The sequence below is a fragment of the Astatotilapia calliptera genome, chromosome 12, assembly GCF_900246225.1.
Source record: "Astatotilapia calliptera chromosome 12, fAstCal1.2, whole genome shotgun sequence".
Taxonomy (NCBI): Eukaryota; Metazoa; Chordata; class Actinopteri; order Cichliformes; family Cichlidae; genus Astatotilapia; species Astatotilapia calliptera.
Genome location: NC_039313.1, coordinates 20,094,751 through 20,122,338, shown reverse-complemented (window position 1 = coordinate 20,122,338; position 27,588 = coordinate 20,094,751). Strand labels below are relative to the sequence as shown.

The window sequence follows — 27,588 nt, the reverse complement described above, 5'->3', positions numbered from 1 at the left end:
GTGACCACCCACACAGACCCCCTGGGCACCCTCAATCCAGTGTATTTTTTTTTTTTTTACTCATTCTACAGCTGAGCACAGGTGCTGTCCATCTGTGTGTCTGCCTGCTTTGGTGGCCTTTTTCCCTGGGTGGTTGCCTGTTGGTTGGGCCTGCTCATGAGTGTGGGGGATAAAGAAGAAACATACCTGTCTACGCCTGACAAAGTCCCCTCTCCGCTGTGTCACTCACACCTTCATCACCCCTCATTCTTTCAGCAGTGAAACAGCCTCCAGGCCTGTGCTTATCTTTTAACCCCCCCAGGCTGGCTCAATGCTTCCTGCCTTTCTCTGGGTCTGGAAGGGCATCTTTGAAGCAAGAACGTCAGTGTGTGCAAATCTTAAGCACACTATATATTGTATTTAGTTTCTTTTCTGTTTAGTGGACAGCAGCTAGAAGGACTATAGCAAATATTAACTCTAACTTTTAATTAATTTATTTATTTTTGCTTTGTGGAAGCTATTTGTTTTTCTACACAGAGCTCATACTCATTAAAAGGAGTTAAAATGAAATACACCATGTTCTCCATCAGATTTATTACCACAGCGGTCACCGGGGTGTAGTGACATGAGGCGGAGGAGAATGCGTCATGAGAACAGCAATGCGACTCCCAGAAAGGAAAGACCCTCCCTAAATGACTAAATCTGTCAACAGCATTGCGCATATTTACACTGCTCCGGTGCCATGTTTGTTGAGTCGATAATATGTAAGAAAGCATCCTGTCTTACCATAGGGCAACCATCGGTCCAGCGGAAGTCGTTGTCATACATCTTATCATTCAGGCCGATCCACTGGTAGTCCTGTCCAAGACCTGCCAAGTAAAACACAACCAGTTACATTCCTCAGTTGGCCTATTTCCATTTTAGGACTGGTAAGTCAGAGAAAGCAGGAGAAAGCCCAAGATAACGTGGATGTTTTCATTGCTCGAACCCTTATCTTGCATAGTCTCTACCCAAACACGTATTTGTTCTTGAGTTGGCTTTATGAGAGAAAATTTCCCATTAATTAGGTTTTTTTTTTTATTAAGTATCATCTTTATCACATTAATCTAAAGTATTGTTAATTATTTACACCTGTCGTGAACTTACGGTTGACATATTGTTGCTCCTCGTGGGACAGGATGCTTGTGAGATGAGCCCCGTTGATGCGGCACTCTCTCTCTGCTGTGTCCCAGTTTTTCCTCTGAGGGAAGTACTTGTAGCAGTGGCCTTGAAACTTATGCCAGCCGTAGTCACATGTTTCTGTATCTGATAGAAGACAGAGTGACAGAGAATGAGGTATACAGAAAACAGAAAGAGATGTGCAACAAATCAACAGACATGAAATAAACTGAGGAATAGACTTTAGCTCTTAATTCAATCCATGTATCAGTCTCACAAACTAACATTTATGGCATTATCTAATCTAGGCCTTACACAGGAGCAAACTGATCCATCAGACCTTGTGTTGGTGTATGTGATTCTGCATAAATCAGAAATGTGATAAACTAATGTATTAGTTCAGCCATAAACAGATCAGATTTATTTCAAACTCTGAAGCTTTACTCTGTTAATGGCATGTATTTCTAAACGTATACACTTTAGTATAGAGTCCGTTTATCCGTCCCCTCTCCTTAATTCAGCCTTGGAAGTCTAATACACAAAAACATAGGTATAATCTTTCTTTAAGTTCTACATCAAGTTTTTTTTTTTTTTTGGCAAAACTTAGTCAGACAGCAGCTGTGTCTGAGTAAAATATCTGGGTGGGATTCACTGTTGAGTGACTAACAAAATTTAGGGTGTAGACACTGGTCAAGAGACATCACCCAAGGCACATATTGCCCTGGTTTCAGCACACTTGGTGTAAATATATGGTTCAACTGGTAACAGTAAAATAATTTTTTCTTAAATATTCCAGAACTCCCTTGTCCAGATAAACTTTTTTAAGCAAGAACTCAGAGACTTCATTGTATTTTCTAGTCCAGTAAAGTTGTCTTAGATGGAAATATAGTGATTTGAGATCTAGCATGCATTTACTCTGACTGGATTCAACTTGATGACAACAGGCCATATCTTTAAATACTAAGAAACTGAAATCTTTGGGAATTCAAGGGGTTTTGAAGTATGTTAGCTACAATGAGACACCAAAAAGAGACAGTAAAAAAAAAGCTGTGGTGATGAAATAAAGATGTTGTTGATTAGTCAGCTGACGCCTGAGGACGAGACGTCGATCAGCTGCATGCAAACAGTATGATTATATTTAATGTGGCGTGTCTAAACATTTTTGTGGTTCACTCAACTGAGTAATATGTTAAATGTCTAAATACATAGTCAAATATAAGAGGCTATAATGTTAACATTTTGTTTCTCTCTTATATGTGCTTAGCACTAGCTCAATTTGGATAATTGAGACCAGCCCAGAAATAACTGATGAGTTTTATTAATGGGAAAAATAATAATAAGAAAGAATCTAGAGAGAAAAATTGTTAAATTAATTTCAAACTTACCCTCTTCACAAAACAGCCCAGCATAGCTCGGGAGACACACACATGTGAAAGAAGACAAGCCATCGACACAAGTGCCTCCATTGCGGCAAGGGTTTGATTCACACTCATCAATATCTTCATAAGAAACAGACATAATCAATAGGAGCAGATGAGCAAAACAACTTGTAGTCCCAGAAATATTATGTTCTTTTAGCAGTGCTTCATGTGAGCTTTGCAAGAATTGTCCTACCTATTTCACATTGATGACCACTGAAACCAGGAGCACAGTGACAGGTATAGGTGCTGCCAATCCTCAAGCAAGAGCCTCCATTTAGACAAACATCCTCTGTGCATGAGTCAATTCCTGATGGCAAAGTAAAATAAAAGTCGAATTAAACAGAAGTTTATTGGAGTATTCGTTTTTTTTGCTCTATTTCAGTGCCAACTTAGAAGGAAACTTACCAGAAATCTCCATAGTCTCGCCAACAACAGTGTGTCCCAGATCAAATCCTCTATTAGGCGGTGTGGTTGTTTCCTCCTCTTTTATTGATGGTTTTCCTTCAATAACTGATGGTGGTGCAGTCATGTCACTGCCCTGTTTCTGGTCTTGCTCAGAAAAGGTTGATGGTGTGGTTGATGCAATTGTACCTAGCTGATTTTGCACCTGGGCTGGTGATACTGTCTTGAATTGAGTGCTGGTTGGTATTTCAGTGTAAGGAGAGACACCTATGTCACCTTTCCCAAACGTGACATCAACACCTTCCTTCTTTGAAGCTTCTGTAGCATTTACCTTAAATACTTTCTTGATTTCATCTGGAGATAGAGCCTGTTCTATACTGATGATCTTTGGTGCCTTTGTAGTCATCAGTTCATCAAATACATCATCAAAGCTGGGGGATGAAATCCCAGAACTTACAGAGCCACTTTCAGCCTTATCATTAGGGACAGAAGGTGACTCATCATCACCCAGCTTAACAACACTTGCTGTAGTCATGCTGTTTTCTTGGAGGGTAGAGACTGATTTTCCACTGATTGTGGTTGATGCCGTAACCATGATAGCTTCTGCTATTACCTTTGAGTCAGGTGTTTGAGCAACAGATGGTGGTGTAGAAATTAACACTGTATCATTTTCTAGTGTTTGGTTGTACAGGGGATCTGCTGCCACCACATAAGGATTTAGTGCTTCATAATCTGGTTGTGGATCAGTTAGACTGAGGTGAGTCGTTGCACCACTTGAGACCTGATCAACAGCTGGTTCAACTGTCCCATCTGCTACCGAAACACGGTCGTCTTCAGAAACAAAAGCAGGTGCAACTGTTGATACTGCAGTCTGGCTTGTGACATGATTAGCAAATACAGGGCGAGTTGTGGTCAGTGATATATCATGAGAAAGACCAGGGTTGGGGCGGTGTGTAAGTGTAATTTCTGACTTGGCTTGTTCAAATAATTCCATGGGAGTTGTCAGTGGTTGTAGAGGAGAAAGAGTTGAGTCCAACTGAATGACAACATCTGGCTGTGATGGTGTTGAGGGGACATTTGAAGTGGGTATTGTGGTGATCATTACTGTTGTCTCTGAGATAGCTGTGCTTGTTATAGCTGCATTTTGTGACTCCTTTGGTTCTGACTCAAAGGAAGTTGATGTATTCAATGACTCAATAGATCTGGTCACAGCAGGGGGCTGTGTTGCATGGGCTGCAGTGCTGAAGACCTCATGGGATGTCTGACCTGAGGTTTCTTCAAAAGATTCTGACTCATCTGTTTGGGAGCTTGCCGGCTGAGTGGATAAAGTGCTAGTAATCATAGTCTTCTTAACGGTCGACAAACTAGGAGTGACAGAGTCAGACCCAAAGGTGCTCAATCCCATTTCACTTGAACCTGCTGTAGAAATAATAATACTTGTTCCTGTTGATATAAACCTCTCTTCACTCTTCACTGGCGTCTTGGCATAACGTGAACTGTCTTCATCGGTTGAGGTGTCTCTCTCAGTCGATACTACAGCTGGCTTCTCAGTGGTAGAAGCAAGAATGGTAAGGGCAGGTTCTGTTATCATTTTGGGTGACTGGTCAGTAATTTCTGAAGTGAAAACCAACCCTTCAGTCTCAGTGGTAGAAACTGAGGACACACCTGAGGATGGAGTCCTTTTTGTTTCAAATGAAAATGAATAAGTTGCTTCACCTGAGATCTCTAGTGATGCGTCTACAGCGCTTGACACTGCAGGAGATCTTGTGTCAGTAGCTATAGTTTCTTCTTCTTCTTCACTTGGAGGTTTTGGAGTTGTAGATTCTACTCCAACAGGCTCCGCTCCTGTCCCCATATGAGATGAAGTTATAATAGCATGAGGAGATGTTTTCTGGATGTCACTGTCTGAACTACTTGAAATTTCCCCTTTCAATGTTGTGACTGTTAATGCAGTCTGGGCAGTTACAACCATAGCAGTGCTTAACTTCTCACTAGACAACACTGGGCTCACTGTGGCTGGCACATTTTTCTCAGAAGAGATGCCAGTGTGGGGAGTAGGCATGATCTCAGACCTGGCTTGCTCAGTACTAAACAGTGAAGAGGGTGTAGATGTTTTTTCAGTCATCCAACTTTCCAAAGATGATGCTGAAGGTTTCTCTGAGCTTTCTTGTGCAAAGTCATCAGAGTCACCTGAAGAGTCGTCATCAGATGTTTTACTGGTGGATTTCATTGTTCCAGGTTTAGTGGAGACTGGTGCGACAGTGACTGAAGGTTTAGTGGTTTGTGTGAAAACGGATGAACTTAAGGTTTTATCAGTTATGCCGTGACTTGTAGCTGTTAGAATTACGGGTGATGCTGTCGTATATTTTTCTTTTTTAACTGTGGTGACCACATAATCTTCACTAGTCACTAAAGTGACAGAGGTAGAGTCTGCTGTTTCCATTAACATTTGAGAAGAAAAAGATGAGGAAGTGGAAATCTCAGTAGTGTCTCCTTGGAATTGATCAGAAATTGGTTTGGTAGTCTCAAATGAGAAAACTTTGTGTGTTGTTGTAACATCATAGATTTCTCCAGAGCTTGACTGAGTGGACACGGAAGTATCTTGTGTGGCCTGCGCCAACCTTGTGACATTTACTTCACTTGATGTTTCTTCCGAAGAAACGTCTTTCACAGGTGACGATTCTGAAGTGAACAAGTATTCAGAAGATGTTGAGGCTGATGATGTATCACTGGCTGAGGTTGGTGTAGGACTCAAAAATGTGTCACCCACAGTCCCTGAAGCCTCTGGTTCTTCTGTAACTTCCAGCTTTTGAGTTATTGTAATTGCTGTGACACCCCCAGCTTCCTCTGTCAGAATAGTTGGATAAAATGAAGAAGAGGGAACCACAGACATCGTATCTGCATCAGTGATTGTATCATCTTTGGTAATAAGCTCTGTACTGTAGCTGTCTTCTCTCATACTATCTGTAACTCCAGAGAACAGTTTATCTTCCTGTTGTGTATCCTCGATGAATATGATAGATGTGCTGGTTGATGTTTTGGATGCATCCAGAACTATGGTCGGTGTTTGTTCAGTTAGTCGAGTCTTGGCTTGGCTCCTGTCGGGAGTAATAATCTCAACTTGTTGATCTGTAACGCTGTGATATATAACAGTGGGAACTGGGGCAGATGTTGATGTAAATTCATCTTGTTTATGCTCACTGCTCAAGCTTTCTGTGCTGAAATCAACAACAGTGTGATTATATATTAAGGCATCGGTTGTATGGGAGGGCAGGGCTGTAGAGGGGGATTCTGTTGTGTGTTCAGCCACAGCAACCTCATCTTTCTCAGTGCTTGAAAGGGGATGATCTGTTGCTGGAGTAATTTTACTTTCCTGTGAGAAAACCCTGTTATCAGAGGTTGCTGTTGCTGTAGCAAAACCCTTGGTTTCACCTGCTGTTTCTGAAAATGTGGCAGTCTCCATCACTGAAGGCTTTAGGGTGAACTTCACAGTGGTTTGGTTGCCGGAACTCTCTACCTCTGTCAAAGTAAAATCTGGTTTTGGTGTTGATTTTTTACTTGTGATTGCATATTCTGTTGATGTGTACGACTTCTCTGTGGTGTAGAGAGAAGCTGCAGGTGCAGTAGATTTTGGAACATCAGCTGTTCCACTTTCATTAAGTCTTTTTGCTGTGCTTGTTGGTTTCTCTGTGCTGAAAATGGAATGGCCTGTACTCTCTGTGCTAGTAACAGATGTACTTTCATGAGTTGCTCCTATTATTCTTGGTTTGGTTGTGGGTAGAACTGATAATCCTGTGTCTTTTACTGTAATAAGCACGTCAGTGGTATGGCCACCTGGGTCACTATCTTCTGGAAACACTGAATTTATAACCGCTGAGGAAATTGTACTATCCAAAACTCCAGAACTCTCCCTTTCAGGTACTCTTGTGGAGGATGACCCACTTGAGTCATCGCCTGACCACTCATCTTGATCGGTGACTCCACTGCCCTGATCAGAAGTGTAAATCTCAGGGCTCATCATGCTTGGAGATTGAGTTGGTGATATAAATTCTTTGGTTACCTGTGTACTAGACTGAGGTGAAAATGCAACACTGACCATGTCAGATGTGCTCCGAGTCTCATCTGTTTCTGTCTCATCTGTTTGCACTTTAAATTCCTTGTATGGTTTTGTAGCAGTTTCAATTAATATCCCTTCACCAGATCCATCTTGACTTGATTCCAAATCAAAGTCTTGAGGGAAGCTGCCAGAGTTGTCCATGTCATTGTAGGCAGAGGTCATCATTGGGGTAATACTGGGTATTGCCATTGGCCGAAATGTTTTGAGTGTATAGGGACTAGATGTAGCAGTTGTAAATTCTCTATCACTTGAATGCTCTTCCCCAGTGAATACAGGTGTGTTTGATGGACTAAATGTTGTTACTGCTAGGGTTGCTGATTCCACAGAGGGCTGTTCAGGTGCTGTTTCATCTGTGTATGTTGATGTGTAATCTCCTGAGAAGTCTGGGTCGGGAAAATGACCTGTTTCTGACTCAAACTGAGTAGTGGCAGAAAACAGAGGAGCATCTGTAGACTGCCCGGTCATGAACTCATGAGGTGAAATCATTGTACTGTGAGTCAAAGTTTTCAGGTTTTCAACTGTTGCTGTAAAGGATGTGTGTGTTCTTTGAGAGTCACTGAAAGTAGTTGATGGTGCTGATGTTGATGTTGTAGTCATGAAATCAAAAGAAACAGTGTTCCTTGTTGTTACCATCTCTATTGTTTCAGTTGAAGTTGTATCTGAGAAAGAAGATAACGTAAACATGTCTACAGTTTGGTCAGTTAATGTAAAGGGTTCAGGAGATAACACTGTGTTGTCAGTTAAGGGGTAAAGCAAGGTTTTCTCTGGGTGACTAATTAATGGAATCTCAAGTTCTGCGACTGGACTTGATGTTGGGGCCATTGTGCTGAGCGATGAAAAAGATGGAGGAACTGCATTGACAAAGGCCGGTATATGGGTTATCTCATCATGCGAGCTCCACTCTTCAGTAAAGGAGTTAGTTTCATCTCTTGCAGTTGTGGTATAGTATTTGTCTGTTCCAGATGACATCGCATCTGTATCAACATGTTGTGTTACTGCAAGTGATAGTGGTATTGACTCCACAGTGCTGGATACAGATGGAGATACGTCACTGAAAACAGAGCTTGCATTCAATATAGCTGTGGTGTCATCACTTGAACGTTCTACATCCATTGGAGTTGTGTCCGAATAGGTCATTGTCTTATCAGTCAAAGGAGAAACAGAAGTCTTTTCTGTCTGATCTGAGAGAGCACTGGAGTAAACATCAGCTGGAGTTGCTGTTGACTTCTCCGTGGTGAACTTTGCGGAAGCTGTGGGAAGTGCAGTGAGATTTCTGATCATTCCAGGCGTCTGATCTCCTGAGCCCTCTTCTGTTGATGTCAAAAAAGAACTTTCCTCTGGTGTTAATGAATATTCATCGAACTTGCTTGTGGTGACAGATTTTTGCGTACCAGATGACACTGATATTGGCTTCTGAGTACTGAAGACAGATGAGGATGAAGTAAAAGCACCTTTTGAAGTATCACTTGAAAGCACTGTTGTTGTTATGATGCTTGAGACTTCAGGGAAAACAGTAGTGCTGTCTCCGGAAAAATCTGTATCTGTGGCACTCGGGACGGATGTAGTTTCTGACTTCATTGTTGATGGACTGAAAGAAGCAAACGAGTCCATTACGGTAGGTTGACTGCTTTCACTTTCAACCTCAACATCTGGAACACTGGTAAGGGATGGTACTTTAGTCTCATCTGTATCAACATGTTGTGTTACTGCAAGTGATAGTGGCATTGACTCCACAGTGCTGGATACAGATGGAGATACGTCACTGAAAACAGAGCTTGCATTCAATATATCTGTGGTGTCATCACTTGAACGTTCTACATCCATTGGAGTTGTGTCCAAATAGGTCATTGTCTTATCAGTCAAAGGAGAAACAGAAGTCTTTTCTGTCTGATCTGAGAGAGCACTGGAGTAAACGTCAGCTGGAGTTGCTGTTGACTTCTCCGTGGTGAACAATGAGGAAGCTGTGGGAAGTGCAGTGAGATTTCTGATCATTTCAGGCGTCTGATCACCTGAGCCCTCTTCTGTTGATGTCAAAAAAGAACTTTCCTCTGGTGTTAATGAATATTCATCGAACTTGCTTGTGGTGACAGATTTTTGCGTACCAGATGACACTGATATTGGCTTCTGAGTACTGAAGACAGATGAGGATGAAGTAAAAGCACCTTTTGAAGTATCACTTGAAAGCACTGTTGTTGTTATGATGCTTGAGACTTCAGCGAAAACAGTAGTGCTGTCTCCAGAAAAATCTGTATCTGTGGCACTCGGGAAGGATGTAGTTTCTGACTTCATTGTTGACGGACTGACAGAAGCAAACGAGTCCATTACGGTAGGTTGACTGCTTTCACTTTCAACCTCAACATCTGGAACACTGGTAAGGGATGGTACTTTAGTCTGATCTGTATCAACATGTTGTGTTACTGCAAGTGATAGTGGTATTGACTCCACAGTGCTGGATACAGATGGAGATACGTCACTGAAAACAGAGCTTGCATTCAATATATCTGTGGTGTCATCACTTGAACGTTCTACATCCATTGGAGTTGTGTCCGAATAGGTCATTGTCTTATCAGTCAAAGGAGAAACAGAAGTCTTTTCTGTCTGATCTGAGAGAGCACTGGAGTAAACGTCAGCTGGAGTTGCTGTTGACTTCTCCGTGGTGAACAATGAGGAAGCTGTGGGAAGTGCAGTGAGATTTCTGATCATTTCAGGTGTCTGATCTCCTGAGCCCTCTTCTGTTGATGTCAAAAAAGAACTTTCCTCTGGTGTTAATGAATATTCATCGAACTTGCTTATGGTCACAGATTTTTGCGTACCAGATGACACTGATATTGGCTTCTGAGTACTGAAGACAGATGAGGATGAAGTAAAAGCACCTTTTGAAGTATCACTTGAAAGCACTGTTGTTGTTATGATGCTTGAGACTTCAGCGAAAACAGTAGTGCTGTCTCCAGAAAAATCTGTATCTGTGGCACTCGGGAAGGATGTAGTTTCTGACTTCATTGTTGACGGACTGACAGAAGCAAACGAGTCCATTACGGTAGGTTGACTGCTTTCACTTTCAACCTCAACATCTGGAACACTGGTAAGGGATGGTACTTTAGTCTCATCTGTATCAACATGTTGTGTTACTGCAAGTGATAGTGGTATTGACTCCACAGTGCTGGATACAGATGGATATACGTCACTGAAAACAGAGCTTGCATTCAATATATCTGTGGTGTCATCACTTGAACGTTCTACATCCATTGGAGTTGTGTCCGAATAGGTCATTGTCTTATCAGTCAAAGGAGAAACAGAAGTCTTTTCTGTCTGATCTGAGAGAGCACTGGAGTAAACGTCAGCTGGAGTTGCTGTTGACTTCTCCGTGGTGAACAATGAGGAAGCTGTGGGAAGTGCAGTGAGATTTATGATCATTTCAGGCGTCTGATCTCCTGAGCCCTCTTCTGTTGATGTCAAAAAAGAACTTTCCTCTGGTGTTAATGAATATTCATCGAACTTGCTTGTGGTGACAGATTTTTCTGTACCAGATGACACTGATATTGGCTTCTGAGTACTGAAGACAGATGAGGATGAAGTAAAAGCACCTTTTGAAGTATCACTTGAAAGCAGTGTTGTTGTTATGATGCTTGAGACTTCAGGGAAAACAGTAGTGCTGTCTCCGGAAAGATCTGTATCTGTGGCACTCGGGAAGGATGTAGTTTCTGACTTCATTGTTGATGGACTGAAAGAAGCAAACGAGTCCATTACGGTAGGTTGACTGCTTTCACTTTCAACCTCAACATCTGGAACACTGGTAAGGGATGGTACTTTAGTCTCATCTGTATCAACATGTTGTGTTACTGCAAGTGATAGTGGTATTGACTCCACAATGCTGGATACAGATGGAGATATGTCACTGAAAACAGAGCTTGCATTCAATATATCTGTGGTGTCATCACTTGAACGTTCTACATCCATTGGAGTTGTGTCCGAATAGGTCATTGTCTTATCAGTCAAAGGAGAAACAGAAGTCTTTTCTGTCTGATCTGAGAGAGCACTGGAGTAAACGTCAGCTGGAGTTGCTGTTGACTGCTCCGTGGTGAACAATGAGGAAGCTGTGGGAAGTGCAGTGAGATTTCTGATCATTTCAGGCGTCTGATCTCCTGAGCCCTCTTCTGTTGATGTCAAAAAAGAACTTTCCTCTGGTGTTAATGAATATTCATCGAACTTGCTTGTGGTCACAGATTTTTGCGTACCAGATGACACTGATATTGGCTTCTGAGTACTGAAGACAGATGAGGATGAAGTAAAAGCACCTTTTGAAGTATCACTTGAAAGCAGTGTTGTTGTTATGATGCTTGAGACTTCAGGGAAAACAGTAGTGCTATCTCCAGAAAAATCTGTATCTGTGGCACTCGGGAAGGATGTAGTTTCTGACTTCATTGTTGACGGACTGACAGAAGCAAACGAGTCCATTACGGTAGTTTGACTGCTTTCACTTTCAACCTCAACATCTGGAACACTGGTAAGGGATGGTACTTTAGTCTGATCTGTATCAACATGTTGTGTTACTGCAAGTGATAGTGGTATTGACTCCACAGTGCTGGATACAGATGGAGATACGTCACTGAAAACAGAGCTTGCATTCAATATATCTGTGGTGTCATCACTTGAACGTTCTACATCCATTGGAGTTGTGTCCGAATAGGTCATTGTCTTATCAGTCAAAGGAGAAACAGAAGTCTTTTCTGTCTGATCTGAGAGAGCACTGGAGTAAACGTCAGCTGGAGTTGCTGTTGACTTCTCCGTGGTGAACAATGAGGAAGCTGTGGGAAGTGCAGTGAGATTTCTGATCATTTCAGGCGTCTGATCTCCTGAGTCCTCTTCTGTTGATGTCAAAAAAGAACTTTCCTCTGGTGTTAATGAATATTCATCGAACTTGCTTGTGGTCACAGATTTTTGCGTACCAGATGACACTGATATTGGCTTCTGAGTACTGAAGACAGATGAGGATGAAGTAAAAGCACCTTTTGAAGTATCACTTGAAAGCAGTGTTGTTGTTATGATGCTTGAGACTTCAGCGAAAACAGTAGTGCTGTCTCCAGAAAAATCTGTATCTGTGGCACTCGGGAAGGATGTAGTTTCTGACTTCATTGTTGACGGACTGACAGAAGCAAACGAGTCCATTACGGTAGGTTGACTGCTTTCACTTTCAACCTCAACATCTGGAACACTGGTAAGGGATGGTACTTTAGTCTGATCTGTATCAACATGTTGTGTTACTGCAAGTGATAGTGGTATTGACTCCACAGTGCTGGATACAGATGGAGATACGTCACTGAAAACAGAGCTTGCATTCAATATATCTGTGGTGTCATCACTTGAACGTTCTACATCCATTGGAGTTGTGTCCGAATAGGTCATTGTCTTATCAGTCAAAGGAGAAACAGAAGTCTTTTCTGTCTGATCTGAGAGAGCACTGGAGTAAACGTCAGCTGGAGTTGCTGTTGACTTCTCCGTGGTGAACAATGAGGAAGCTGTGGGAAGTGCAGTGAGATTTCTGATCATTTCAGGTGTCTGATCTCCTGAGCCCTCTTCTGTTGATGTCAAAAAAGAACTTTCCTCTGGTGTTAATGAATATTCATCGAACTTGCTTGTGGTGACAGATTTTTGCGTACCAGATGACACTGATATTGGCTTCTGAGTACTGAAGACAGATGAGGATGAAGTAAAAGCACCTTTTGAAGTATCACTTGAAAGCAGTGTTGTTGTTATGATGCTTGAGACTTCAGGGAAAACAGTAGTGCTGTCTCCGGAAAAATCTGTATCTGTGGCACTCGGGAAGGATGTAGTTTCTGACTTCATTGTTGACGGACTGACAGAAGCAAACGAGTCCATTACGGTAGGTTGACTGCTTTCACTTTCAACCTCAACATCTGGAACACTGGTAAGGGATGGTACTTTAGTCTGATCTGTATCAACATGTTGTGTTACTGCAAGTGATAGTGGTATTGACTCCACAGTGCTGGATACAGATGGAGATACGTCACTGAAAACAGAGCTTGCATTCAATATATCTGTGGTGTCATCACTTGAACGTTCTACATCCATTGGAGTTGTGTCCGAATAGGTCATTGTCTTATCAGTCAAAGTAGAAACAGAAGTCTTTTCTGTCTGATCTGAGAGAGCACTGGAGTAAACGTCAGCTGGAGTTGCTGTTGACTGCTCCGTGGTGAACAATGCGGAAGCTGTGGGAAGTGCAGTGAGATTTATGATCATTTCAGGCGTCTGATCTCCTGAGTCCTCTTCTGTTGATGTCAAAAAAGAACTTTCCTCTGGTGTTAATGAATATTCATCGAACTTGCTTGTGGTGACAGATTTTTGCGTACCAGATGACACTGATATTGGCTTCTGAGTACTGAAGACAGATGAGGATGAAGTAAAAGCACCTTTTGAAGTATCACTTGAAAGCAGTGTTGTTGTTATGATGCTTGAGACTTCAGCGAAAACAGTAGTGCTGTCTCCAGAAAAATCTGTATCTGTGGCACTCGGGACGGATGTAGTTTCTGACTTCATTGTTGATGGACTGAAAGAAGCAAACGAGTCCATTACGGTAGGTTGACTGCTTTCACTTTCAACCTCAACATCTGGAACACTGGTAAGGGATGGTACTTTAGTCTCATCTGTATCAACATGTTGTGTTACTGCAAGTGATAGTGGTATTGACTCCACAGTGCTGGATACAGATGGAGATACGTCACTGAAAACAGAGCTTGCATTCAATATATCTGTGGTGTCATCACTTGAACGTTCTACATCCATTGGAGTTGTGTCCGAATAGGTCATTGTCTTATCAGTCAAAGGAGAAACAGAAGTCTTTTCTGTCTGATCTGAGAGAGCACTGGAGTAAACGTCAGCTGGAGTTGCTGTTGACTGCTCCGTGGTGAACTTTGCGGAAGCTGTGGGAAGTGCAGTGAGATTTATGATCATTTCAGGCGTCTGATCTCCTGAGTCCTCTTCTGTTGATGTCAAAAAAGAACTTTCCTCTGGTGTTAATGAATATTCATCGAACTTGCTTGTGGTGACAGATTTTTCCATACCAGATGACACTGATATTGGCTTCTGAGTACTGAAGACAGATGAGGATGAAGTAAAAGCACCTTTTGAAGTATCACTTGAAAGCACTGTTGTTGTTATGATGCTTGAGACTTCAGGGAAAACAGTAGTGCTGTCTCCAGAAAAATCTGTATCTGTGGCACTCAGGAAGGATGTAGTTTCTGACTTCATTGTTGACGGACTGAATATTTCAGTAGAATCAGTCGTTGCAATGGATCCATAAGACTGAGTAGTGGTTGGCTCATTTTTTTTCTTCTCTTCATGCGGAGTGGCAGGTGTGGAAGTTTGTTCTAACACACTAGTGCCAGGACTAGGTGTTTGATGAGTGCATCCTGATTGTACTATATTTGAAGTTACCTTACTTTCCATTTGGGCTTTAGCTTCTGTATGTGTAAAGGTTAAACGTGAAGATAATGCTAAGGTAGAGATATGTGGATGTGGGCTGGTTGTAAACATATTTACAGTTTGGACTACTGAACCCTCCTCCTGCGTTATAGATACCGCATCAGTTCCAACTCTCTCTGTAGAGGAAGTTAAACGTATTGGGCTGACTCTAATCCCTCCTTGACTTGTGATTTTATCCTCCGGAGTTTCAATCGGTGCTTCAGATTTTGAAGATTCAGTACCTCCTGCAGCTGGTGTGACCTCAGCCTTGGCTATCTGCTTAAGAGAGGGTGCACTACTAAATACTGAAGAAGTTGTTGTGCTTAAGGTAAATCCTTCTGTGGTCTGGATCTCTTTCCTCCCCTCTACATCTTGAGTGGGGCCTCTTGATGATGTTGCTGTTTCCCTATCAGCGTCAGCGGTGGAAGGACTATACACAGTCTCTAACACAGACTCTGTGCTGTCTTTAACAGCTGGACTGGGAGATGTGCTCTCTGTTTCCGCTATGATTTCATCTTTATCTTTGTCTGTGTAAAATCTGGTTGGAGAAGTAGTTGGAGATTCATCCTCAGTCTTCTGTCTCTGAGTCAGATTTGAGTCACTTTTCCCATGGGCAGGAGTTCTTCCTGTCTCATGTGTCCCTTTTTGTACAGACATAGTGCTGAAAGCAGGGGTTTTCACATTAGCCTTTGATGTTTGGGTTTCTTTAACTGCTTTGGTTCTCTGTGGCTCAGTTGGTGTTACTGCAGGAAGAAGGTCAGTAGTATCTGTGGAAGCCGAGCCAGCCACAGTTATTTGTGGAGTTTCCAGTGGAATCTTGTCTTCTACTGTTGTGGCAATAACAGAGGTTAAGTCTTTGTGTTTTTGGCCTTTTGTGGTCAGATCATCCCCTAATTGAGGAGGCATTGATTCAACGGTTGGCCCTCTGTCAGGCTCAGAGACAACCATATATGGGGTTTCTGTAAAAGCCAGAGGTTCTGTAGGTTCCTGTGTAGATTTAGTGAAGCTACCATCAGAGAAATCAATCAAAATCTGGGTACCTTTGGCCTCTTTTTCTTCCACGCTTTGAGGCTCCAATGTGATCTCTTGTTTACCATTAATAAAGCTGATACCTGGGGTGATGGTTATGGTAGCTTGTGGGAAACGTTCTGGGTCTCTGCCTTGTATGATTGTCTCACCAACACCTACAGAGGGAGTGGGATGGTCCAGCAAAACTGGTGTGGCAAGAGACTGAGCATTCTGTGATTCTGAAGCCTGGTTAGCTGTAAAGAAAATAAAGGAAAATTAGCACATGAATATTTAGTTTATGCATTAAAAAAAATACCCAAGGAACAATGTTAACATATGAAAAGGCAGCAAAATTACACCATTCCTAACTTCCTATTTCTTCATTCAACATTGCTGTAATTCACATGCTAGCATCACAAAGCTATCGTGTATAGCACAGTGCTGTATAGTACATATGGTACAACTGTTAATCTGAATATGACTGTGTTGTGGAAGTGTTCAAATTATCATGTTCACTCCTTGTATATAACAAAAAAAGGAAATTCCTTGAAGTAATTCAGATCTTAGCTGTCTAAGTCTAACACAGAAGCAGCATTCTGTTTCCACTGCAGCAATGTTATCATCAGCCGCCTACACTATGTTGCCAAATGGGTTTATGTATTCCTATAAATAAACAAGATTTGTCTGGCTGGAAGTAGTCCACATACTGTTTAAAAGGTAGTGGCTTTAGACTGCTGCAAAAAATATGTTCATCCAAAGCGCTTTACTTAGGAAACAGTGAACAAAAAAATGAACTTTACTGAAAATGGACCTGATAACTGAGGCACAGCATGGCCTGTCCTCTCTGGAAATCATCTGTTTAGCCTCATTACAAGAGTGAACATTTCCACTTTTACTTTGCAAGCAAAGAAAAGAAAGGAAAAGCCCGTTGATACTAAGCCATAGAATTATGAATTTAACAAAGATGATAACATATGCAGTGCTGGCTGTAGAAAGAAAAGCTGTGATTAATCTTAAAATTAACAGTGTTGCTATGCTCCTTACCCATGTTTGCATCTGTTCATAAACAAATTGAATAACCTCTACCTCCTTCTCTCTCTCTGTTTCTGCCACTTGTTCTCTCTCTCTCTCTCTCTCTCTCTCTCTCTCTCTCTCTCTCTCTCTCTCTCTCTCACTCTCTCTCTCTCACTCTCTCTCTCTCACTCCTTTCCCACAAATGACGATTAACAAAAATTACTGGTTGCAACAATAACACCTGCAGTAGCTCAGCTTTGCAAAAAGACACCTGTTAGAAATCCAGGTAAGGCCTGGGAACTAGGCAATATTCCCACTTGTCGGATCCACACACATTCAGAAACTATCCGTCTCTCACACACAACAACACACACACAGTCCTTCTCTAGTCTTCATCACCTGTCAGCATTATGTAGCTGTCCAACTTTCAAAGAAACACAAGTTCAGCTTGCATTCAAGATTAGTTACAAATTAGGTAAATACTTCAATGAACTGGACAAACTGGGATTTACCTAAAAACTCTCCTATTTTGTTCTTGTTCTACTCCCAACCAGTATTTAAAGATTTGGGTTGAGGGAAATTAGAGTTAAATGTGTAACAACTGCTGGAATTGTTTTTTAAAAGCAATCATTTTTTAACAATCACATTTTTTAGTTTAAACATTTTGAAGTCGTTTTACATATTGAGTTTTAATAACTCATAATGGGCATGAATGTCATGATAATTGATTTTCTTTTCTTTTCTTTTTTGTCTTTAATGACTTTTAAAAACAAGAATTGGGTGCACAAGTTTTAATTTAATTTGGATTTTCTCTATTCCACACAGTATCAAAAGTGTACACACAGGCTCAAATATATACTCTCACTTAAATACCTATGGCCATTTAACTTGTCTTTAGCTGACTTCTCTTTAACTGACTAGGGCTGTTAGTTTATCTGCCAGCACAAAAAAGATTTTTGATGGCACTCACTGGATTGACCACTAATCAGAACAATGGGAAGGTTCAAGGAATTCATTCAAGTTCTAAACTGTAGATTAGCACAAGTTGGGAAGATCTCTTGGAGCTATTTATAAGCAACTGCAGATTTAAAGACCATCAGTTATTCGTATGTGTCACTTTACCAGGTCTGGAAGAAGAACCAAACTGTCGCCCTCAGATGAGAGGAAATTGGATGTTCAGGAACAACCTAGGAGCCACAGAGGCTTAATCCTGTCATGAAACTCCTGGAAGAGCAGTGTCACAGTCCACAGTGAAGTAATTTTTACATCACCATTGACTGAGATGGTGCCGACCAAGAAAGAAGCTTATGCTTCTAAATTGACATCCTTAACCTCAACAGAAATTTGCAGCTGTCTACATGAACAAGTTTTTCCAGAGAAAGTCTTTGTCTTGTCTGACCATAAAACCTAACAGCAATTACAAGAGTTATGTTTGGAGGAATAAAGGTGAGGCTTTAGCACAGAACACTGTACAAGCTGCTAAGTATGGTGGTGGTGATAGCATCATGCTCTGGAACTGTTTTGCTTCCAGTGGTACTGGTTGATTGCACAAAGTTAATGAAATTATCAAGGAGGTCTACCTCCAAATTTTTCAACTTCATCTCAAATCAACAGCTAGACAGTTGAAACTTTTGGGTTTTCCAAGAGGACAATCCCAAACACACATCAAAACTGGTTTTGGAATGTATAAAGCAAGCTAACATTAAGCTTCTGGAATGGCCTTCCCAAAGCGCAAACCTCAACCCTATTGAAAATTTGCAGATGACACTTAAAAGCCACTTAAAGGCCATTTAAACCAACAACTTTAAATTAACTCTACCAATGCTGCCAAGAGGACAGTTCAAACATCAAGCCAGAATTATGCCAAAATACCAAAAGTGTCTAGTCAAGGTGCAACTTTCTAGGAGGCTTTAAACCAAACACTAGTGGGGAAGTATGCATAGGTTTGAAACAGTATGCATCAGAAAAATCTAAAGTAAATTCAAATTCATTGTTCAATGATTGTATGCTGTGCAATCATTCAACCCTAACAAAAGAACGGGTCAAAGAAATCATTAAAAGCCCCCAACTTCAGTGCAATCCATATCCATGAATAACTTATGTAGACTACAACTAGGTCAAGATGAGACGCAGGACAAAAGGTTACAGCAGAAAATACTGCATGGAAACTTGGTGGACAGGTAGAGCATGAGCGAGTGTGGGACTGGCCTTAATGGAGATTACGATCCTTGTCTGCTTCTAGTTTTGTATATGCATGATAAGGGAGTGCTGTCAACAAAGCTAGCACAGCAATGTTGAAACACAGCAACTCACACCCAGCCCTTATTAATTTGTTTCAAATAAGTCTTAGAATTTTGTAAGGTTACCTGGTGGAAGTGGACAGGCAAGTGATATTAGCTGTTAGCACTAGCTAACAAATGCTAACAACTAACATGTGAGCTCAGTGGTGCAAATAACAATATGACAGGGATTTCCAGTGAATTTAATTACCTGAATTTAACAATTACCATACAATGCCAGGTCTCCATAGCACTATATCTATATCAAAGTGAAGTGTAGATAACTTAGCCTGCACCACCTTGTGGTACTGAGGCATATTCATATTCATAGACTCTAGGTATTAGAGTTTCCACTATTTTCTGATTGTCTCTTAGTGTTATAAGTTTGATAGCTCTCACCAATGGAGATGTTGTCAAAGCTAAGTATTTCTGTGCACAACACAGTTATACAGGAGTGTAATTCCAACAAGGTAAAATAGGTGAGGGTTGTTAGAGTTTACTGCATAAATGTATGTGAGAGGGTTAAAAGTACAAACCTTGCACAAAATAGCATTAATAAGTATAATTAAAGTGCAATCCTCTTATCAAGGACTTTACAAAAATGCAATTAAGCCCACTTCTAAAAATGTTAAGTACTCTTATAAAGATTTGTTTAGCAAGCTTTCGTGGACTGGATGTTAAATAGATGTTTAATTACTGTAAGAATGTACTGTTGGTGGTTTTGTGACATCTGTGGTTGCCACGCCTCAGAGTACCAATATTTCAACAAGTCATAATATGCCATATAAACACTAAGCACTAAACAATGAATTTAATTGTCAGCAATTAATCAGAAACACATGTGCACAGTTCACAATAACTCTGACAGATTTTGAGGTGCTCTAAACAACAATTCATTGATATTATTGTGCACTTTGTTACCATGCATCCAGACGGCACACTCTTCCCAGTGCCACAATATTTTCCAAAAGCTTTTCCCACACAAACTGGGAGGGCAGAAAAGAGAGTGTCTCAGCTGAGCTACATCACATGATGTAGCAGTAAAAGTAGCTATAATCACCCACTTTGGTCAGGCAGCCTCCAGCTGTCCTGACAGAGAATGGAGACTGTGAGTTAGAAATGACATCATCTTTTGAGGTGGTGTCCAGTCTGCACTGAAGAAAGGCATCTGTGGTTACTCAGGTAGACTGCCAACACACCTCTGCTATTGCCAGGCTGGCTGTCAGCAAGCTGGTACGTGCACACACGAGGAGAGAAATACTGCAGCTGCATAGTTATTTGCAGTACAAATACAGAAGTACAGACAGAGTTTGTATTTCTTTCACAGAGAGGGCTCTCTTACACAAGCAATGTCATGTGCATTCTTGGCATCTAAACCAACAACACTGGATATACACAGTGCTTATGGCCACATTAGCACTTTCATTGTGTATAATTTGGAAAGCAGATCATTGCTCTCTCAGGTGGGCTTAGAACCTACCACAAAGTTATTCTCAGTTTCTGCAAAATGACCAGTTCATTCACTTGTATGCTTTCCAATTTAGCAGATCCCTACCCTTCAACACAGACTGCTCTCCAGGGACAAGAAATGAGTCACCATAACAATATTTGAAGCTCAGATGCAAAATTCATGGAGCAAAAAACGGTGCAGCTGCTGTTTGCATGTGAGATCATCCAATGTTGGCCCAATGAAGCCAGTATAGAGGAACACAGAAGTGCCACTGATGATTGCTTAATGAGTTCCCTGGCTGTAACTGACTCATACAACCAAATCACTGCTTGCTAAAAGATTTCACAACTAAGTGTAAGGATCAGATTTAAAGACTTCTTCATAAAGCTTTCATGTCTGCTTTGTGGCTTCTGATGTCACCTGTGGTGAACAGCTCACAGCTCCTTACTATCATTCAGTCTGACTTTTGGAGCTTTATTAAAATAATAGACCATCATTTATCTTTAGAAATTTAGTTCTCTTGTGCTCGTGGTTGGGAAGTTATGCAAACAAGACCACCACTGAAAGCAACATTTAGTGATTTTCACGTTTTACTGTGACAAAATATATTTAAATTATTCCAACAATTTAAAACATAGTTTCAGTCTCAAACATTTGAATTATGCACAAAACCAGGTTATTTTATCTCACTATTAAATATAAACAGCTATAACAATAGAATTTACTGTTTTGGGAAATAATCCCATCAAAAACTGCAGTGAATCATTTATGATCAGCTTGTCCAAAGGCTTGGGCTTTAACTCACAGATGGCGCTGGTCACACTCTCTAAATGTCTCTCTTTGCTTCATATTATTATTATCTTTCTCTTCCTGTGTTTTTTTTTTTTTTGTCAAAATCATCCTGAAATTACAGTGGGGCAAAAAAGTATTTAGTCAGCCACCGATTGTGCAAGTTCCCCCACTTAAAATGATGACAGAGGTCAGTAATTTGCACCAGAGGTACACTTCAACTGTGAGAGACAGAATGTGAAAAAAAAATCCATGAATCCACATGGTAGGATTTGTAAAGAATTAATTCGTAAATTAGGGTGGAAAATAAGTATTTGGTCACCTCAAACAAGGAAAATCTCTGGCTCTCACAGACCTGTAACGTCTTCTGTAAGAAGCTTTTCTGTCCCCCACTCGTTACCTGTATGAATGGCACCTGTTTGAACTCATCATCTGTATAAAAGACACCTGTCCACAGCCTCAAACAGTCAGACTCCAAACTCCGCCATGGCCAAGACCAAAGAGCTTTCGAAGGACACCAGGAAAAGTATTGTAGACCTGCACCAGACTGGGAAGAGTGAATCTACAATAGGCAAGCAGCTTGGTGTGAAAAAATCAACTGTGGGAGCAATCATCAGAAAATGGAAGACATACAAGACCACTGATAATCTCCCTCGATCTGGGGCTCCACGCAAGATCTCATCCCGTGGGGTCAAAATGATCATGAGAACGGTGAGCAAAGATCCCAGAACCACACGGGGGGACCTGGTGAATGACCTGCAGAGAGCTGGGACCAAAGTAACAAAGGTCACCATCAGTAACACACTACAATGGCAGGGAATCAAATCCCGCAGTGTCAGACGTGTTCCGCTGCTGAAGCCAGTGCATGTCCAGGCCCGTCTGAAGTTTGCCAGAGAGCACATGGATGATACAGCAGAGGATTGGGAGAATGTCATGTGGTCAGATGAAACCAAAGTAGAACTTTTTGGTATAAACTCAACTCGTCGTGTTTGGAGGAAGAAGAATACTGAGTTGCATCCCAAGAACACCATACCTACTGTGAAGCATGGGGGTGGAAACATCATGCTGTGGGGCTGTTTTTCTGCCAAGGGGACAGGACGACTGATCCGTGTTAAGGACAGAATGAATGGGGCCATGTATCGTGAGATTTTGAGCCAAAACCTCCTTCCATCAGTGAGAACTTTGAAGATGAAACGAGGCTGGGTCTTCCAACATGACAATGATCCAAAACACACCGCCCGGGCAACAAAGGAGTGGCTCCGTAAGAAGCATTTGAAAGTCCTGGAGTGGCCTAGCCAGTCTCCAGACCTCAACCCCATAGAAAATCTGTGGCGGGAGTCGAAAGTCCGTGTTGCTCGGCGACAGCCCCAAAACATCACTGCTCTCGAGAAGATCTGCATGGAGGAATGGGCCAAAATACCAGCTACTGTGTGTGCAAACCTGGTAAAGACCTATAGTAAACGTTTGACCTCTGTTATTGCCAACAAAGGTTATGTTACAAATTATTGAGTTATATTTTTGTTATTGACCAAATACTTATTTTCCACCCTGATTTACGAATAAATTCTTTACAAATCCTACCATGTGAATTCATGGATTTTTTTTTCACATTCTGTCTCTCACAGTTGAAGTGTACCTCTGGTGCAAATTACTGACCTCTGTCATCATTTTAAGTGGGGGAACTTGCACAATCGGTGGCTGACTAAATACTTTTTTGCCCCACTGTATCTGGTTCCCTCAGGCAAAGCATGCCATTCAGCAGCAGTCACTGATAACACATAAACATGTGGTAGGGGTATCCCTCTTACTAAATGACTGAAGACTTACAACCAGTAATTTGAAACACCACAGAACCATGAGTACTCCCTCACTGTAACTAATTATGTTTGAGTCTATGCAAAGACCGTAGTTATATATTATCAAAATTCAGAGATCAAGTCCATTGAACCATAACTTAACCACTACTGTTAACGACCTTAATGGCTCGTACAAATAAGGACAGTAGATTTTAAGCCACCCATTCACCTGATGTAAACAAAATGCTAAAGAAGAAACCCTTTACAGTTGGCTTTGCTATATTCACATATCCGTTTTCTGCATTCTCTCCATAATTTTGTCTTTACAGACCCAAGAGGAACAACCAATTTGCAGCTACTCTACATCAGCAACATTACAATAAATGGGCCTAAAACACAGCAATGTGAACAAAGTGCAAAACTACACTTGTAACATCAGCCTTTCTTTTCATTTGTCACTCCTTTAATCTCACAACAAAACAGAGGAAAAAAAACTGCACTGAACAGAAAAATTTCACAAGAAAGCTGAAATATTATGGTATTGTTGGAGCGTCTTACCTGATGCAGTCTGAATCTGCGTAGTGGTGGTCTGGTTATCTGTGATCACTGCAGCTGGATGGGCTGTTGTACTGGCCACCGTTGAAGTCGTTGGAGCAGATATAAAGAACTCTGTACCAAACTCTGCTGCTGTTTCGTCCTCCATCAAGGTGCTACCAATTCGCTCTGTCACCTGAGTGGAAGACTCATCAAAGACATGGACAGCTGCTGAAGATTTCACTTCCTCAGTTAACATTACACTGTCGATCAGGATGATTGTGCCTGGTGAAACTTCCGGTGTTGGTGGTGTCTCAACACTGCTGGCAGTATTTGGTGTCACTGTGGTGGTTACCTTCACCTCACTGACACGATGGGTGTTATTTAAGGGTGGAATGGCTGTGATTGTATCATCAATTCTATTGGTGTCTGAAGGGCTGGCTGAGCCATCTGGTTGGGATGCCCTAGTAGGTGGCTGACCCTCTAAACCTATTATAGGATAAATGTCATCGTAGCTCAAATTATCGTCTGTTGCTATATCACTGATTGAAGGTGATGGTGTTAATTGTGAGGAGCTAAGCATTTCCTCATGGCTAACTTCAGATGATTTGGTCGGAGTGTCAGTGAGATCAGAGATCGATGTGATGTTCCTAGGATCTATGACAGTTTCCTCTGTCTCCCCTTCAGCAAACATGAGCTCGTTGCGGAGAGAAGCATCTGGTATAGGGACGTCAGGCTGAATCGTGCTGACCTGAATTACTGATTGATCATCTGACTCATCATCAGACACTGTGGCATGAGTGCTTTCCACCGTGATCTTAGTTTCTGTGGCTGTGCCACCATGGGCAGCAGCAGTTTCCACAAAGGTTACATTTTGATCATCAGTGCGAGAATCTGGCGCAGCTGTTACATCATCATCGTCCTCATGGTCGTCTTTGATAGTGGGTGCAACTGTTGTGATTAACTCTTCCTCATGGCCTGCTGGGGTGGGGCGAGGTGGAGCCATGCTGGTTGAGAACATAGATGGAGGATCTGTAGAAGAATCTGGAGAAACGTCTGCCTCTGATGTTTTTTCAGATGTCGTAGTTGTCAGAATGGTGCTACTCTCCAGTAAAGGGATGGAGGTACTAGGACTGATGATGTTGGTGGTCATTTCTACCACAGATACATCCACAAAGGAAGTCTGGCTGAATACCATTCTCCTTCCTATACAACATACATAAGCACATGATCACAAAGTCAGAATGAATTTACGTATCAAACAGAGCTTTTGGTTGGCTAAAGTGACATTTCTATCACATTACTGATCTGGATAGCCAAGATTCATTGTTTCATTGTCAGCATTTCACAAACACCATATTGATGTACATTAAGAAGCCAAGATTACAAACAGTAATGTGATTCAGCAGGTCAATTTTAAGTCACCCTTAATAAGTTTGCGAGATAAGTCTAATGAGTCTGTTGCAGTCAATTCGCGATAGCAGCAAAAATAAGTGGCCACCCAATATTTAAATACCAAGTTTCCTAGAAACTTCCCTGTCAAAGGCTTCCTCTCTCATATCTAGCTTTAACAGTTATTCATTAAACTTCTTCAAATAAATTGTTGAAACCACAGTAACAAAGTTTTACTGTGCATTATAGGGCATGGAATCAGTGAGATTACCTCAATTTTATTTGAACAGCCAAGTGCACTTTAAATGTTTCTATGAGCGTGCTCTGTGGGAAAGGGCAACCATGTGTTTAACAGATGAATTAAACACCATATAAATCATAAGTAATCTAGTGTTGTGGTTTGGTCAAGAGCTACCCTGGCTTTTTTATTCGTGTATTCAACCCACCCGATTATCTGAAGAGCAGCCCTTGACTTGATCACTTGATTACAGTGATGGTGTTTAAAGTTTACTATTACAATTATTAAGACGTTCTTTTAACACTGGTTCTCCCCTGTCTTCCCAAGATCACTTTCATCAAAAGTTATCTCATTTACTCATAAACACCAGTGAAGCCGTTTTAGAAAGCTTTCCTCTGGGGCGCAGGCAGAATCTGTAAAGGCAGCTGTTGACCATTACGTAGCAGACCCCTTTCCTCATGAAACTATCTCTGATGTAAGGTGTGACATATGTTTTTCCCTTACAGGAAAAACTGTGCTTGCTCTCAGAGGGAGTGCATTATGTCACCAACGAGTTTGAGCTGTTCCCTTTATTCAGACCTTTGTTTTCTTTAGGCCACTCCAAAAATCAATCAGAGACTAATTTTCCAATTTTCCCACTGCACTACCTCTTCTCTCTTCGTCTTTTTGTCTAATCTAAGTAGAGTCGATTTACACAATATTCCTTTTATTAAGATATGATCAGGCGTGGGAATTCAGGAAATGATGGAGTGAATCCTGCCAAATGAGAGTACTTGAAAAGCACTTACGCTGGGAGTGTAAATACAACACGAGTGAGAGGGCTGACATGAAATACACAGAGCAGAAGCTGAAGGTGGCCCATTTGCGTGAACTCTGCAGGGACTTATCACCACGAGAGTTAGCATGGCCCAGGGGCAGTAAATGGCCAGGCAGTGGGCGGCTTATCTGTCCAACTTCTCATTTGTAAAGATGGAAAGGCCAGGTCAGAGGTCAGCAAGGATGACTGAATTTAGAAGTCCAGCAGTAGCTTTGTCCATTATCCAAACGTCTGCTCTGATAAGTACAAGTGAGAATGACAGACAGCAAACTGACAGAGGAAATGAGAGGTGAAAGATGGAAAGGTGGTAGATAGCGAGGCTAAAAAGGCTGACAGATGTGGCATTAGTTGCTTTTGGTGTTTCTCTAAATGGCAACTATCACCTGTCATTTTCTGTTGTTTTAAGAAAACCGATTAGTTAAGAACACTCACATTTTAAGGGATTAAATCTAATTCTGCCTACTTCCAGTCAACCATGAAACGTCACTATTTATAAAGATCTACAGCTATAATTCCTTTCCCTCTCATGGTCAGTAATTATCACAGTGTGCAGCAAGAGTTGGCGAAAAAAAAATTTTTTTTAAAAATCCTCATGATCTTATTTAGTGTTTAGGTTGATTCTTTGTTATAATGTGCAATTAATTTGACTTTATATATTACCAAGATTGATATCTTTAAATATTCAAAATTGCACTCAAGTGCATTAACTTGTTTTTGTTTGATTCACAATAACATTGAGGTTGTACGAGGGTAAAGCTTAAGAAACCTTGATTAGCCCAGCTGGAAGCAATAAAGAGTCAAACAGATATAAACTGTTCTCATTCTCTTAAGCAAACTTTTGGTCATTATTCCTCAATCAAGAAAAAAAAGTCAGTCTTTTGCTTTCAAAGAAAACAGAGTTTACCACTATGAATTCACTTTTCTCTTGGCTCGCTTTTTTGCCTCAGAAATGGGCGGGAGACAAACTTTGAGACAGTGAGGTCAACGGGATGCTGTAGTCTGGCACATGACATGCCGTGCTCAGAAGAAAATCCTCCCTCAGCGTTGCTCATGTTGCTGTTACTGAAACTATGCAATCGCAAGGCGTGAAACAGATGCAAACTAAGAGGGAGGAAAGAGAGGCTTTCAGATATGTTAAAAAGGTCAATTTGATTCAGATATGGAAAAGTGTAATGTGGTGCAAAGACACAGAAAATCAAAGGGTGGAGAAGCAGGAGTGAATGTAGGAGATGAGATCATAGCTCCTTACAGTCAAGCATGGTTTTGTTAGGGAGTGGTCTGTGTCTTTGGTCACTTTCTGTCTCTTCTAACATATACGTCGCATATGTAGGTAACACTTTGTTCCATTACAAACTCCAAATGCAATAAGGAGTAACAACAGGAATCTTGGAGTGAGTTTTTACCTTTAAAGCAGTAAGCCCCAAACTTTCTAGTTGGTTCTGGGAAGCCAGTCTGATTTCTGTAGCGATACATGGTCCTCACGCCGAGTTGGCCTCCGCCACACTTAGTTCTGGGGACTGCGACAGGATGCCGTACGCTGCCATCGGAGAGCCAGCCGTAGTCACATCTGTCCAGCCCCTGTCTCCAAGCAGCATGCAGCTGTCCGGGACTTGCCAGGACAGCTTTCCTCTTTTTACACTCTTCACTGGCTTCTTCAAAAGTCATCTTATGGGTCACGGGAGCATAAAAGACTTGACCTGATAAAAAATAATGAG

At 41.4% G+C, this 27,588-nt stretch overlaps 1 protein-coding gene across 1 annotated transcript in view; it reads right to left on the bottom strand.

Annotated features, from left to right (window-relative positions):
• LOC113033389 (versican core protein) overlaps window positions 1-27,588 on the bottom strand; it is a 36,286-nt gene that overhangs the window by 2,533 nt on the left and 6,165 nt on the right. Inside the window, exons 6-12 of the mRNA XM_026187132.1 lie at window positions 27,277-27,570; window positions 23,451-24,632; window positions 2,964-15,818; window positions 2,752-2,865; window positions 2,523-2,636; window positions 1,126-1,284; window positions 766-848 (exon numbers count right to left, since the gene is read on the bottom strand). Of these exons, the coding sequence (XP_026042917.1) occupies window positions 766-848; window positions 1,126-1,284; window positions 2,523-2,636; window positions 2,752-2,865; window positions 2,964-15,818; window positions 23,451-24,632; window positions 27,277-27,570 (14,801 nt within the window). The remainder of the gene's footprint in view (window positions 1-765; window positions 849-1,125; window positions 1,285-2,522; window positions 2,637-2,751; window positions 2,866-2,963; window positions 15,819-23,450; window positions 24,633-27,276; window positions 27,571-27,588) is intronic.